Source organism: Orycteropus afer, unplaced genomic scaffold (assembly GCF_000298275.1).
Source record: "Orycteropus afer afer isolate SDZICR_OR568_19922 unplaced genomic scaffold, OryAfe1.0 scaffold00104, whole genome shotgun sequence".
In the NCBI taxonomy this organism is placed as follows: domain Eukaryota; kingdom Metazoa; phylum Chordata; class Mammalia; order Tubulidentata; family Orycteropodidae; genus Orycteropus; species Orycteropus afer.
In genome coordinates, this window is record NW_006921691.1 from 9,952,464 (window position 1) to 9,966,188 (window position 13,725).

General features: G+C 40.4%; 1 protein-coding gene across 1 annotated transcript in view; it reads left to right on the plus strand.

The window, feature by feature from the left end:
• Positions 1-13,725, plus strand: part of IQGAP2 (IQ motif containing GTPase activating protein 2) — a 439,708-nt gene that overhangs the window by 339,313 nt on the left and 86,670 nt on the right. The window contains exons 20-21 of the mRNA XM_042781321.1: positions 460-529; positions 7,393-7,601. Of these exons, the coding sequence (XP_042637255.1) occupies positions 460-529; positions 7,393-7,601 (279 nt within the window). The remainder of the gene's footprint in view (positions 1-459; positions 530-7,392; positions 7,602-13,725) is intronic.

Here is a 13,725-nt window from a genome sequence, read left to right on the forward strand (position 1 = left end):
CCCCCCCCGCCCAACCATATTCAGAATGAGACTGCATCAGTCAGGACTGGGTAGGAAGTGGGTGAGTGGAAACCAGTGCTAACTAGTAATGCCAAAGAGAGAAGATTCTAGAAATATTATCCAACATGGCTTGTTCAGGTTTTCTAATTACTAACTGATTCATTTAAACAGAAGTCCACAGAAGGATTTAAAAAAAAAAAACATAGACCAGATCATCTAATTCCAGTGCTGAAATTCTTTCCCTTTTTAGATCTCTTTACTGAAGCAGTGTTCCTACAGTCTTGCTGTTATCATTTTTGCTAGTTTATCTGACCTTTTCCTCAAAGAAAATGGAAGAGTAAACCACATACACCACATCTAAATCTGTCAGTTCTGAAGTAGTGGAATCCATGTTGGTGAGATTCTACTGTGGAATAAATGGGACTCTGGGAAGTAATGCTTTGTCTCCATCTTTTACAGAAAAATGAAATTGTGAAAATACAGTCACTTTTGAGAGCAAACAAAGCTAGAGATGACTACAAAACATTGGGTAGGTGGGGTTATTCTTAAACAGAGTGGATTTCTTATAAACTGGGCAAGTACAAGTTGTTTCAGTCTTACTCAGAAGAGTTGTACACAGGGTCATTATGAGTCAGCTGAGTCAATGGCACCTAACAACGACAACAATGCACTAAAACAGGTGTGCTATTGTCTTCACAGGTGGAAGACAATTAAGAATAAATTCTCCAAATGAATGTAGGCTGGTTTTTGTTTAGTTTTAGGCAACATGTCTTTGTACATAGTAGTGATGATGTTTTTCCTTTAAGAAACTTACATTTGTTATTTTTTTAATCGTATAGAGAAAAAGAAATTGTAGTGTTCCAAATCTAAGTGATTTTATTTTAAAGCATAAAAGGTAGATAGAAATTTTGTTAGTGAAGAAGGTAGACCTAAGCTTCTCTGGGTTTGGCAAATAAGGTGATTTTGTGGTAATTGAACTGTAAATTTTTCATTTCATTCAATATTTTCATAAAACTGTTTTTTTGAAATATGAAAAAAATTGTAATTTTCCTGAGTCTGTCATCATCTGTTGTTACCCTTATCCTTTGGAAAGGTACTGAATATATTCAAGCTTGCACAGCCACTAGAAGGTTCCTGGAATCGTGTTCGGGCTGTTTACAGGTGCCAACCGATACTGTGTGATTTCCCGAAGTTAAAATAACACAAAATGATTCCCATCAGGAAGATGTCAAAAAAAACCCTAGAGTTGATAGTGGAAAGATTAAATTTGAGCAGTAGTAACTAATAGAGCTAAAATAATAGTTTTTTATAACCTACAAGCACCTACAAAGATACAGAATCCTAAAGGGCAAAAAGAGGGAGCCATTAGCTGTAGACATTAATGGGATGGTATCTTAGTTCTCTAGTACTGCTGTAACAGAAATACCATAAGTGAGTGGCTTTAGCAAACAGACATTTATTCTCTTACAGTTTAGAAGTTCGAGTTGAGAGTGCCAGCTCTCGGGGAAGACTAGGCCAGAAGTCTGAGTTCAGAGTACTGGCTCAAGGCAAAGGCTAAGCTAGAAGTCTGAATTCAAGTGCCAGCTCTAGGGACTGGGGTAGAGGCCCCTAGACCTTGGGCTGCAGCCTTCCAGGCCCACTGGAGCAAGCGGAAGCTTCTCCTGACTCATGCAGCTACAGGAACTGACAAACTTAAGATCGGCAGACAGTAAAGCAGATTGTTTGCTCATAGGCTGTGAATGAAACAATCCCAAGATTGGCAGGTAACATAGCCGGCCACTTGGTGAAGTCCAGGAGCTGGAGATGATGATAAGCCAAGTACAGCATCCTTTCCATGTATCCTGGAAATAGGCCACACCCCAAAGGCAACTCTCTTTCAACTGATAACTGCTCACAGCAGATTCTACCATGGAGGTGATTACACCACATCCAGTCTCATCATGGAGAATAACAGCATCATAGCTGCCCAGCCACTTAAAACTACAGTCCAGCCAAGTTGACACACAACCTTAGCTACCACAGATGGCTAATGGTCTGTCATCCTAATACATTAGTGAGCTCTACTGCATCACTCAGATATTTTATGAAATGGACACAGCAGCAACTTTGCTAGAAATGGTTGTTGGTGGTGTTAGGTGCCATCAAGTCGTTTCCGACTCATAGCGACCCAACGCACAGCAGAACACAACACTGCCCGATCCCATGCCAGCTCTGTGATCCTTGCTGTACTTGAGCCCTTCGTCGCAACCACCATGTCAATCCACCACGTCGAAGGCTTTTTCCCCTCTTTCATCAACCCTACACCTTACCAAGCATGACATCCTTCTCCAGGGAATGGTTCCCTCTGACAACATGACCAAAGTAGGTAAGACTAAGTCTGGACATTCTCACTTCCAAGGGGCATTTCAGCTGCACCTCCTCCAGGATAGATCTGTTAGTTCTTTTAGCAGGTCGTAGTACCTTCAGCATTCTTTACCAGCACCACAACTCAAAAGCATCAACTTTTCTTTGGTCTTCCTTATTCATTGTCCAGCTCTCTCACATGAGGCAATTGAAAATATCATGGCTTATGTCAGGCACACCTTAGTCCTCAAAGAGATATCTTTGCTTCTCAGCATTTGAAAGAGGTCCTTTGCAGCCAACTTGCCCAGTACTATATGTCATCTAATGTCCTGACTTCTGCTTCCATTGGCATGGATTGTAGAACCAAGCAATGTGAAGTCTCTGACAACCTCAATCTTTTCTCCCTTTATCATGATACTACTTATAGGTCCAGTTGTGAGGATTTTTGTTTTCTTTATACTGAGATGTAATACATACTGCAGACTGTATTCTTCAATCTTCATCAGTAAGCGCCTCAAGTCATCCTCACTTTCAGCAAGCAAAGTTGTGTCATCAGCATATCGCAGGTTGTTAATGATTCTTCCTCCAATCCTGATGCCACATTCTTCTTCATATAGTCCAGCTTCTTGGATTATTTGCTCAGCACATAGATTGAATAAGTATGGTGAAAGGATACAACCTTGATGCACACCCTTCTTGATTTTAAACCATGCAGTATCCCCTTGTTCTGTTCAAATGACAGCCTCCTGGTCTACGTACAGGTTCCACATGAGTACAATTAAGTGTTCTGGAATTCCATTCTTCTCAATGTTATCCACAATTTTATGATGCACACAATCAAATGCCTTTGCACAATAAATAAAATAAAACACAAGTAAACAGCTTTCTGGTATTCTTTGCTTTGACCCAAGGTCCATCTGACCACAGCTTTGATATTCCTTCTTCCACGTCCTCTTCTAAATCCAGCTTGCACCTCTGGAAGTTCTCTGTCAATATACTGCTTCAACCATTTTTTAATTATCTTCAGTAAGATCTTACTTGCATGTGATATTAATGATATTGTTCTATAATTTCCACATTCTGTGGGATCACCTTTCTTTGGAACAGGTACAAATATGGATCTCTTCCAGTCAGTTGGCCAGGTAGCTATCTTCCAAATCTCTTGGCATAACTGAGGGAGTGCCTCCAGTGGGGCATCCTTTTGTTGAAATATCTCAATGGGTATTCTATCAATTCCTGGAGCCTTGTTCTTTGCCAGTTTCTCCATTGCAGCTTCGACTTCCTCCTTCAGTACCATTGGTTCTTGATCATATACCACCTCCTGAAATGGATGAAGATCTATCAGTTCTTTTTGCTACAGTGACTCTGCATATTCCTTCCATCTTCTTTCAATGATTCCTGCATCATTCAATATTTTGCCCATAGAATCTTCAAGATTGCAACTCAAGGCTTCAATTTTTTTCTCAGTTCTTTCAGCTTGAGAAATGCTGAGTGTGTTCTTCCCTTTTGGTTTTCTAACTCCAGGTCTTTGCACACTTCATTATAGTAATTGGCTTTGTCTGTTCCAGCTGCTCTTTGAAATCTTCTGTTCAGCTTTTTTATCTTGTCATTTCTTCCATTTGCTTTAGCTACTCTCCACTCAAGGGCAAGTTTCAGTCTCTTCTATCATACATTTTAGTCTCTTCTTTTCTCGTCTTTTTAATGACCTCTTGCTTTCTTCATGGATGATGTTCTTGATGTCATCCCACAATTCTTCTTGTTTTCAGTCATTGGTGTTCATTGAATGCATCAAATCTATTCTTTAGATGGTCTCTAAATTCTGGAGGGATATATTCAAGATCATGTTTTGGCTCTGATGGACTTGTTTAATTGTCTTCAACTTCAAGTTGAACTTGCTTATGAGCAGTTGATGGTCTGTTCCACAATCAGCTCCTGGCCTGGTTTTGGCTGAAGATATTAAGCTTTTCCATCATCTCTCGACACAGATGTAGTCAATCTATTACTCTGTGCTCCATTTGGTGAAGTCCACATGTACAGCTGCTGTTTATGTTGTATTTGCAATGAATAAGTCATTGGTCTTACAAAATTCTACTATGCAATTTCCAGCATTATTTCTGTCACCAAGGCCAAATTTTCCAACTACTGGTAATTCTGCTTTGTTTCCAACTTTTGCGTTCCAGTCACCAGAGATAATTAACATATGCTGATTGCATGTTCAGTTAATTTCAGACTGCAGATGTTGATAAAAAGCTTCAATTTCCTCATCTTTGGCTCTGGTGATTGGTGCATAAATTTAAATAATAGTCGTATTAACTGGTCTTCCTTGAAGGCATATGGATATTGTCCTATCACTGACAGCATTGTACTTCAGGACAAATCTTGAAACATCCTTTGTGATGATGAATGCCGTGCCATTCCTCTTCAAATTGTCATTCCCAGCATACTAGATCATATGGTTGTCTGATTCAAAATGGCCAAAACCAGTCCATTTCAGCTAATTAATGCCTGGGTGTGGTGGTTATGTTTGTGTATCAACTTGTCCAGACCTGGTGAGTGGCTGGGCAGCTGGTGGTAATTATTCCCCATAATGAGACTAGCAATCACCTCTATGATGGGATCTACCACAAGCAGCTGAGTAGCTGCTTTGGGGATATGGTCTGCTTCCTGTATATAAGGAGAAGCCTTGGGAATGGTCTCTAGCATGGCATGCTTGGACCCTGCATGTAGCCGTGTCATTGTTCAGCAGCCTGCCATGCTCTGCCGACCTTGGGACTTACAATGGGCTTGAAGTAATGGCCTGCTGTGTGGGTTGGTAACATCGGGACTGTGTCTTTTTACTTGTCAACCTTGGGTTTGTTAGCCACAGCAGCCAGTGGCTGCCTGAGTGAAGAAAAGCCTCCAGCTTCCATGGGCTGGGAGCAGGAGGCAGAGCTGCAACCCAAAGTTGAGGGGCTTTCACCCAGCCCCTAGAGTCTGCACTTTGAACTTGGACTTAAAGCCTCAAAATTGTAAGAATAAACTCCTGTTTGTTAAGACCATCCCATTTGTGGTATATATTCCTGTCAAAGTGACACCAGGTAACCAAAACACTAAGATATCAGTCTTTTTGTGTTCCAATTCAGTTTTTACAACTTCCAATTTTCCTAGATTCATACTTCGTACATTCCACATTCCTATTATTAATGGATGTTTGCAGCTGTTTCTCCTCAATTTAAGTTGTGCCATGTCAGCAAATGGATGTCTCAAAAGCTTTACCTTATCCATATCAGTAAGGCTGGTTTTACTCTGATGATGCAGCTCTTTCCCAGTCATATTTTGAGAGCCTTCTAACCTAGTGGCTCATCCCACTGCTCTGTATTGGACAGTGTTTCCGGGCTATTCATAAAGTTGCACAGTAATGTGTCAGACAGTGTTTCTCCACTATTCATAAGGTTTTCCCTGGCCAATTCTTTGAGAAGTGGATGGCCTCTTGCTTCTTTCTAGTCTGTCTCAGTCTGCAAGCTGCGCTGAAACCTGTGCACCATGTGTACCGCTCTGGGTTTGAAGCACTAGTGGCTCAGCCTCAAGCCTCACAGTAACACATCACCACAGTAGAACAAACCAACAGACAAGTTTGTCTCTCTTAGCTATTCGAAACCTCTCCACCTTCCCCTTACCTAGATCCCTGCCGCTTCCTCCTTGCTCTGTCCCAGCCCCCCTGGCCTTTTCTCTCCTTTCCTGTTTTCCCACCTGCCGCTTGTGGGGAAGGCCTGGGTTCCCTGCCCTCACCTGGATCCCGGCCGCTGACTCCTCGCTCTGTCCCGGTCCCTCTGGCCTTTTTCTCTCCTATCCCCCGCTTTCCCGCCTTGCCGCTTGTGAAGTGTGGTCTGGGTCCCCTCCCCTCACCTGGATCCCTGCTGCTGGCTCCTCTGCTAGAAATGGAAGGAAAATAAATTCACATGGGTTCTGTGATGAGAAAATATCAGGTCCCATGACCCAAGGAGACTTCACCAATGAAGACCATAGAAATGGCAAAGTAGTAATACATGCTGTTAATTATTTGTTTAACTCTGTTTATTCCATGACTGTGAAAACACCACAGAACCAAGTTAGAAATGAAAGGAAGATTCACAAGGGCCTTAGATGGAAAGGAAGGCTATTAGGTTGCCACAGCTGGGTCGAGCTCTTTTTAAGTCACAGATGAGTGATCTTTTATCCTTAAAGGTCTAGAGGGTTTATGCACACAGTTTACCCTGAACTGATCTCACTAAACTCAGTGGGAGAAAAAAAAAAAAAATTGTTTTTGCAGTTATCAGCATGCCAGGGAAGTAATGTGTAATGTTCAAGATATGAAGAACTAGAATTTATATGAAGTTTAGACATTTATATGAAATTCAGAACTTATATGAAAATACCCATCTAGACGACTAGGTTAACCATCTAGATTCCAGGCACCCTTCCTTGGTTAGTGCTGAAGGGATGAGGATCAAGTTTCAGTTCCTTTTTTTTTTTTTTTCCCTGCTAGGCAGAACATTTGTTCTACTTGTCATTCCATTGGATCTTGTTTGGCCTTTATAGTTCACTCTTCTTTGACCTTTTCTAATTCAGCTTTCATTTACTTCTTGCTTCTTCCCAAATGTCTTTGGGGCTGAAAGAAACCACTTTCTGCTTCCTGCAGTACAAACATAATTTCTTATCTGGCTCAGCCACAAGCTCTTGGAGGTGAGGTAACTTATATTAACTTTCTTTCTCAGGTTCCTCATTTGTAAGACACATATAATACTATCTTCTCAGTGCATGAGTCTCAGGAACAATGGGAGAGAGTGCTGATAAATGAATATTACATAAATAGAAAATAGTTTTTCTAGACATGATCAGTCATGTGCATTTATTTATATGATGATCAGTTCATTTTCTCGACCAGATTTTTCATGGAGCAAATTGATTCACACCACAAACCAAGGACTTTCATTGGTATAGTTTCTAGGTAATACTTCATTAAGACCTGGTTTCCTTCTCGTTTATAATGATTCCAAGCTTACCTAATTCTGCTTATTCCCTTCCTTGCAGTTGGTTCTGAAAACCCACCATTGCCAGTAATTCGCAAGTTTGTACACCTGTTGGACCAAAGTGACTTAGATTTCCAGGAGGAGCTAGAGGTAGCACGATTAAGGGAAGAAGTGGTGACCAAAATCAGAGCCAACCAGCAGCTAGAGAAGGACCTCAACTTAATGGACATCAAGATTGGACTCCTAGTGAAGAACAGGATCACACTGCAGGTCAGTGGAGTTGGGACTCTTGACTCCCAGAAGAGAGAATTCACAGATAATGTTCACTGCACTTTGGTCCAGCTAAGCTCATTCAGAATCCAGAATAAATTGGCAGAATTTTTTTTTTTTTTTTATCATTTTTATTACAAATCAGTGGTTTTCAGACCTGGAGAGTGTTATACCCCCTTTTTTTATTGTGTAAGATTCCTTTAGCATTCTGAAATTAATTTTATTTGTAGGATAAACTACCTACATACCTATTGTTAGCTGCCATTGACTTAGCCCCAACTCATGGTATCCCCATATGTTCTACCTTCATAATAAGACAAAGGCCTCTATTTTAATTTAAAAATAAAAAGAAATGTTTATAATAAAAATACATATTTCCATATGGAAATAGTTGGACCTGGCTATATTAAAGGAGCCCTGGTGGTACAGTGGTTAAAGGATTCGGCTGCCAGACAAACAAGAGGTTGGCGGTTTGAACCCACCAGCCGCTCTGCAGGAGAAAGATGTGGCAATTTGCTTCCTTAAAGATTTACAGTCTTGGAAATTCTATGAGGCAGTTCTACTCTGTCCTGTAAAGTCTATATGAGTCAGAATCGACTCACCAACAGTGTATTTGGTTTTGGGTGGCCACATTAAAAGACACAATAATGTTGCTAGAGGTTTGGCCTTTTCACAGGGTAATCATGAACAAGAGGGGAGGTACAAATGAAACTGATTCTGGGTGGGTGGGAGAGCTCTCTGTGATCTCATTTTCCTAAATGGAGAACAGCTGTTTGTAGATTTCACAATAAGAAAAGTATCATTTCTCCCCAATTTATATAGTACTTACAGACCTAGAAAACTCAATGTATATTAAAATTATTGGGAAAAATGTATTGTGCCTACATGTACAGATTCTAGACTCAGGTAGTGACAAAGGGAATTTTGACATACATGAATGCCCAGGAGAAATTTGAGAAGTCCTGCCGTGAAAGATGTGGGATAATTATTTGTGCAAGACTGTCCCACAAATTGCAGGTCAGCAGGGCATCTGGCATCCCCATGTCCCACCCACTCAATGCCAAGAGTGCCCTCCCTGACATGTTTTCAAAATGCCCCCAGCAGAATGGTAAGTGCCCCCAGTAATGGCTTCTAAATAAATAAGCCATAATTTCATTCTGTGTGAAATCTGCCAATGCCAGAGCTTCATAAAATAATGTCAGAAGTGTCATTTTTGTCCAAGAAGAGCAAGTTAACAGGGTGAACCATCTCTCCATGTCCCTGTTTCTGATATACCACATCAATTTTCAGAAAAGTAATAGGTCAAGGAGAAAGTGACCTTCCTAAAACTCTGAGAAGTCTACAGCCGACCACAGGTGGATGCCAGATGCTAGAGACTAAGCATGTGGTTCTAGAAAACTGAGAGATGAGTCACCACAGGGGGCTGGACCAGATAAGTGGGCATCTGAGTGCCGACTGTCCTCCAGCCCTCACAGAGATGCCAGTGAAGTAGAAGGGAAAGCAAGGAAGGTAGAGCAACTTGTAAAATAGGAAACAATCATCTTTTCTAAATATTAAGGATTAAAGCTACAATTGAAATGTTCTATATTCTATTTTTGTTATTTTATCTAGAAAAAACAATAGGACTTTACCCATTAAAAAAAAAAAAAAAAAGTATGTCATGGATTTGTATTGTTTGACTCATGGGAACACTTTTAAAGTATAATATATTCCAGAAGGTCCTTCAAAGAGTGCTTCAGTCTGCTCTTTTACCCTATTCCCATGAAGTTGTAAACAGGAAATGTCTTGCCTTAAGAAGAAAGAATTAGCTGCAAAACAGTAAATAGTTTAACATGTACCTTGTAGAAATACAACCAAGGCAGAGTTCCACATCTTTCATGTTTGAGAATTTTTTAAAAATTGTTACCAATTGATCACAATATGAAACAAAGTTAACTTTTCAACTTTACATGTAAAAATACCGAACTATCAAACACTTACTAGAAGTCAAACTAGTGAGTATTAAAATATATAGTCCTTGGTCTTTTTCTGTAGCATTTATAGTTTGAAGGTAGGAGTAGTGCAGTTAATGATTCATAAATAAGGATGGTAATTGAAGCTTTATCTGTAGAACTGAAAAAGTGGGAAACAGCCTAAAATACCAAAGCAACAAATATGATAGAGTCAATTTAACGTGTACTTTATATAGCTAATAAAAAATAATGTTTTTAAAGAGTATTTAAGGGCACAAGAAAAGGGTTGCAATAAAATAAGTAGAGACAAAAATAATACCTAAAACAGTGTGATTTTATTTACTGTAAAAAAGCTAGAAGAAGAAAATAGTAATGTTTCTTTGGGCGGTAGAATTAAACTTATTTGTTTTTAAACAATGAGTACAAAAAATCAGTTGGATTCCTCTATACCAACAAAGAGACCTCTGATAAAGATATAAGGGGAACAATACCATTTACAATAGCTACTAAAAAGATAAAATATCTAGGAATAAGTGTTACCAGAGCCACAAAAGACCTATATAAAGAAAACTATAAAACACTACTACAAGAAGCAACAAGGGCTCTACATAAATGGAAGAACCTGCCTTGTTCACAGTTAGGTAGACTGAATATTGTGAAAATTTCATTATTACCTAAAGCAATCTACACATTGAATGCAATCCCGACCCAGATACCAACAAAGTTTTCTAAGGACATGGAAAAACCAATTGCTAATGTCATATGGAAAGGAAAGAGACCTCAGATAAGCAGAGCACTTTTGAAGAAGAAGAACAAAGGGGAAGGTCTCACACTCCTGGATCTTGAAACCTACTACCACAGTAGTCAGAACAGTGTGGTATTGGTACAATGATAGACAGATAGACCAATAGAACAGAATGGAAAGTCCAGAAATAGACTCATCCATATACGGACAGGTGATCTTTGACAAAGGTCCAAAACTCATTAACTGGGGAAAAGACAGCCTCTTTAACGAATGGTTTTGGCAAAACTGGATAGCCACTTGCAGAAAAATGAAACAAGACCCATATCTTACCCCATATACAAAAACAAACTCAACCTCGATCAAAGACTTAAATGTAAAACCCAAAACTATAAAATTCATCAAAGATAAAATAGGAGCAAATCTAGGAGCCCTAATTTATGGCATAAATAGACTGTCAAACATAATCAGAATGCACAGAAGGTAGAAAAGTAGCTAGATGACTAAGACAGGCAAAGTTCAACAGGACAGAAAATAACAAATGCTGGTAAAGTTATGGAGACATTGGAACTCTTGTGCACTGCTGGTGGGATTGTAAAATGGTACAACCATTGTGGCAAATGATACAGCATTGCCTTAAAAAACTGAAAATAGAAATACTATTTGACCCGGCAAATCCATTACTAGGAATATATCCTAAAGAGGTGAGAGGCAGCACAGAACAGACACATGCACGCCTGTGTTCATCGCAGCACAATTCACTATAGCAAAGGGATGGAAACAACCTAAATGCCCATCAACAGATGAATGTTGTTGTTGTTATGTGCTGTCGGCCGGGATAACCAAATTATGATACATTCACACAATGGAATAGTATGCTATATTAAAGAACAATGAAGGATATGTGAATCACCTCACAACGTGGATGAGCCTGGAGGACATTATACTGAGTGAAATAAGTCAATCGCAGAAGGACAGATACTGTATGAGCCCATTACTATAAAAAGACAAAGAAGGGTTTGCTTGAGAAAGGAAACTCACTTTGTAGATTACCAGGGTGGGGAGGGAAAGGAAGAGATTAATTTCAGACTAGTTGGGGGCCACATGCTGATGTGTGTAAGGGGAGGGATGGTATAGAAAGAATCTGGGACCAGCACGATAGCATTAGGAAAAGGGAAGACACTGAATTGTGCACATAATATACAGATGGCAGATGCTGATACAACCAGTATATCCATGATACTGCATTACCATTGGGAGCTCTGGTAGCATAGTGGCTAAGGCACTTGACTGCTAACCAGAAGGCTGGCAGTTCAAATCCACCAACCACTCCTTGGAAGGAAGATGGGGCAATCTACTTCCATAGTGATAGTGCCTCAGAAACGCAAGGAGGGGTCACTTTGAGTTGGGTGTGACTCGATGGCACATAACAACAACAAGCATTACCATTAACACCAAACACCAGGCTACAGATAAACATTTAAACTATCTGAGAAGATGTCAGTGAACAGGAGTATACTCTAGACCAAGGATAGATTCAGCAGAGGCTAATCTTGCACAGATACCAGTGATAAAAAAATACCTGCAATCCTTGCAGAAGACAGATATAGAGTAATCCCTCACAGACAGCCATACACTGTGGGAGAGAGATCCAGTGGATCTGCTGCCTCATGACTATAGTATTGGGGGACACCAGACTCATTTGATACAACAAAATACATATAACTCTTGTTCTTCATCCTACATTGGTAAGTAGCGACTGGAGTCTTAAAAGCTTTCAAATGGTCGTCTAAGATGTAGCTAATGGTCTCCTATTGTCGGAAGTGAAGAAGAGTGCAAAGTAAAAAACCCAGGGCATTTGGAAGCAATCAGTCCTATGACATGATGGTGCTTGAGACCAGAAGAACTAGATGGTGTCCAGCTACCAATGCCAATCATTCAGGAAAGGATCAAATTCTGGAGATCTTGAATAAAGTGGGAGGGAAAGCATGGAGCAAAATCCAAAAACTCAATAATGACCAGAATTACTGGTTAGATGGAGTCTGGTGAGACCCTCAATACTTTGGTCCTCGGATACTTTCTGGACCTGGAATAAAACTCACTCCGAGGGGCTGGCTCTCAGCCCAGTAGTAAATAAGACGTACATGCAGACCACTCGACCCAGGGTGACGTACCCACATACTCTATGGAAATGCATCCCTTGGAGCAATCAATCACAGGGCACCAGAGGGGCAACATTCACACAGAGGAAATGCAGGACACACAGGAGTGCATAACTATGAGGGACACAGGGGGAGGGTTACTGGGCAGGGAAGGGAGGAGACTGAGTTAGGGTTGGGCATGGTAAATGGGAAGTGAAAGTAAATGTACACAAAATGTTGAATGTAAAACAAACTCTTAAAATATTAAAATATATGTGTGTGTGTGTGTGTGTGTAGTAAGGAAAGAAAGCCTAACAGGGAAGGAAGTAGCTTAGTTCATAGAGCAATGCTAGCTCTGTCTAGTCACCAAGTATCTTACAATTCTTTTAAGATTGGCTTCCCTCCGAAGATGGAGGAATAAGCAGACAAGAGACACAAACCCTCCTCAAAAAAGAAAAGTAAAAAACCAGCTGACAGAGATACAGAAGATAATCCTGGAGCCCTGAGCTTTGAAAGGAACTATACAGAACTAGATTAGGCACCAACTAGTGGAAAAACCTGAATGAAAACAGTGAGTACAGAGACAATTGGAGCTGCTGACTGTCAGCTACTCTGACAAGATCAACAGCCTAAATATTTCCAAGTGGTGTTGGGACTTGAGAATTGACCTAAAGATCAGCCCTGGTCACCAAGGGCTACAGGGATGACTGCACTGGTGGCCTATGACTGGAAAGGGAGACAGCCTAAGCTGTTGACTTTCCATTGTGCGGAGGACACGGCCATTTTGATTGTTTACAAGTGGTGGCCATTTTGGATATTTAAAGTGACTGAGGGTGCAGCCATTTTGAATGCTTACAAGTGCTGGCCATTTTGGATATTTAAAATGCCCCAGGACACAGTCATTTTGAACCTTTACAAGTGACAACCATTTTGGATTTTAAAGTGATAGCATCCTCATTTGAATTCCAGGGATCTAAGAATATGCTCTGTTTGCCAAGGTCAGCAGAGACATACAAGAGGCTGACAACAGGAAAGGAGACAGGTGGTGAATGTATAAGTGCTGTCAACTAGTGATTAGAGGAGCACAGCACAGTACCCTGCTTGTGTAGATAACATACAAAGAAAACAAAAATTGTCGGCAAGTTACTCCAACACGTAATCACCAATTAAATATAATCACAAAAATGTCACAATGCCTCAGAGACAACAGAGCATCACAGTCCACACAAAGAAGCAAGATAAAGCAGGAGAAACAAGGGACCAGGATACAGACCCAAAACACATCCCTG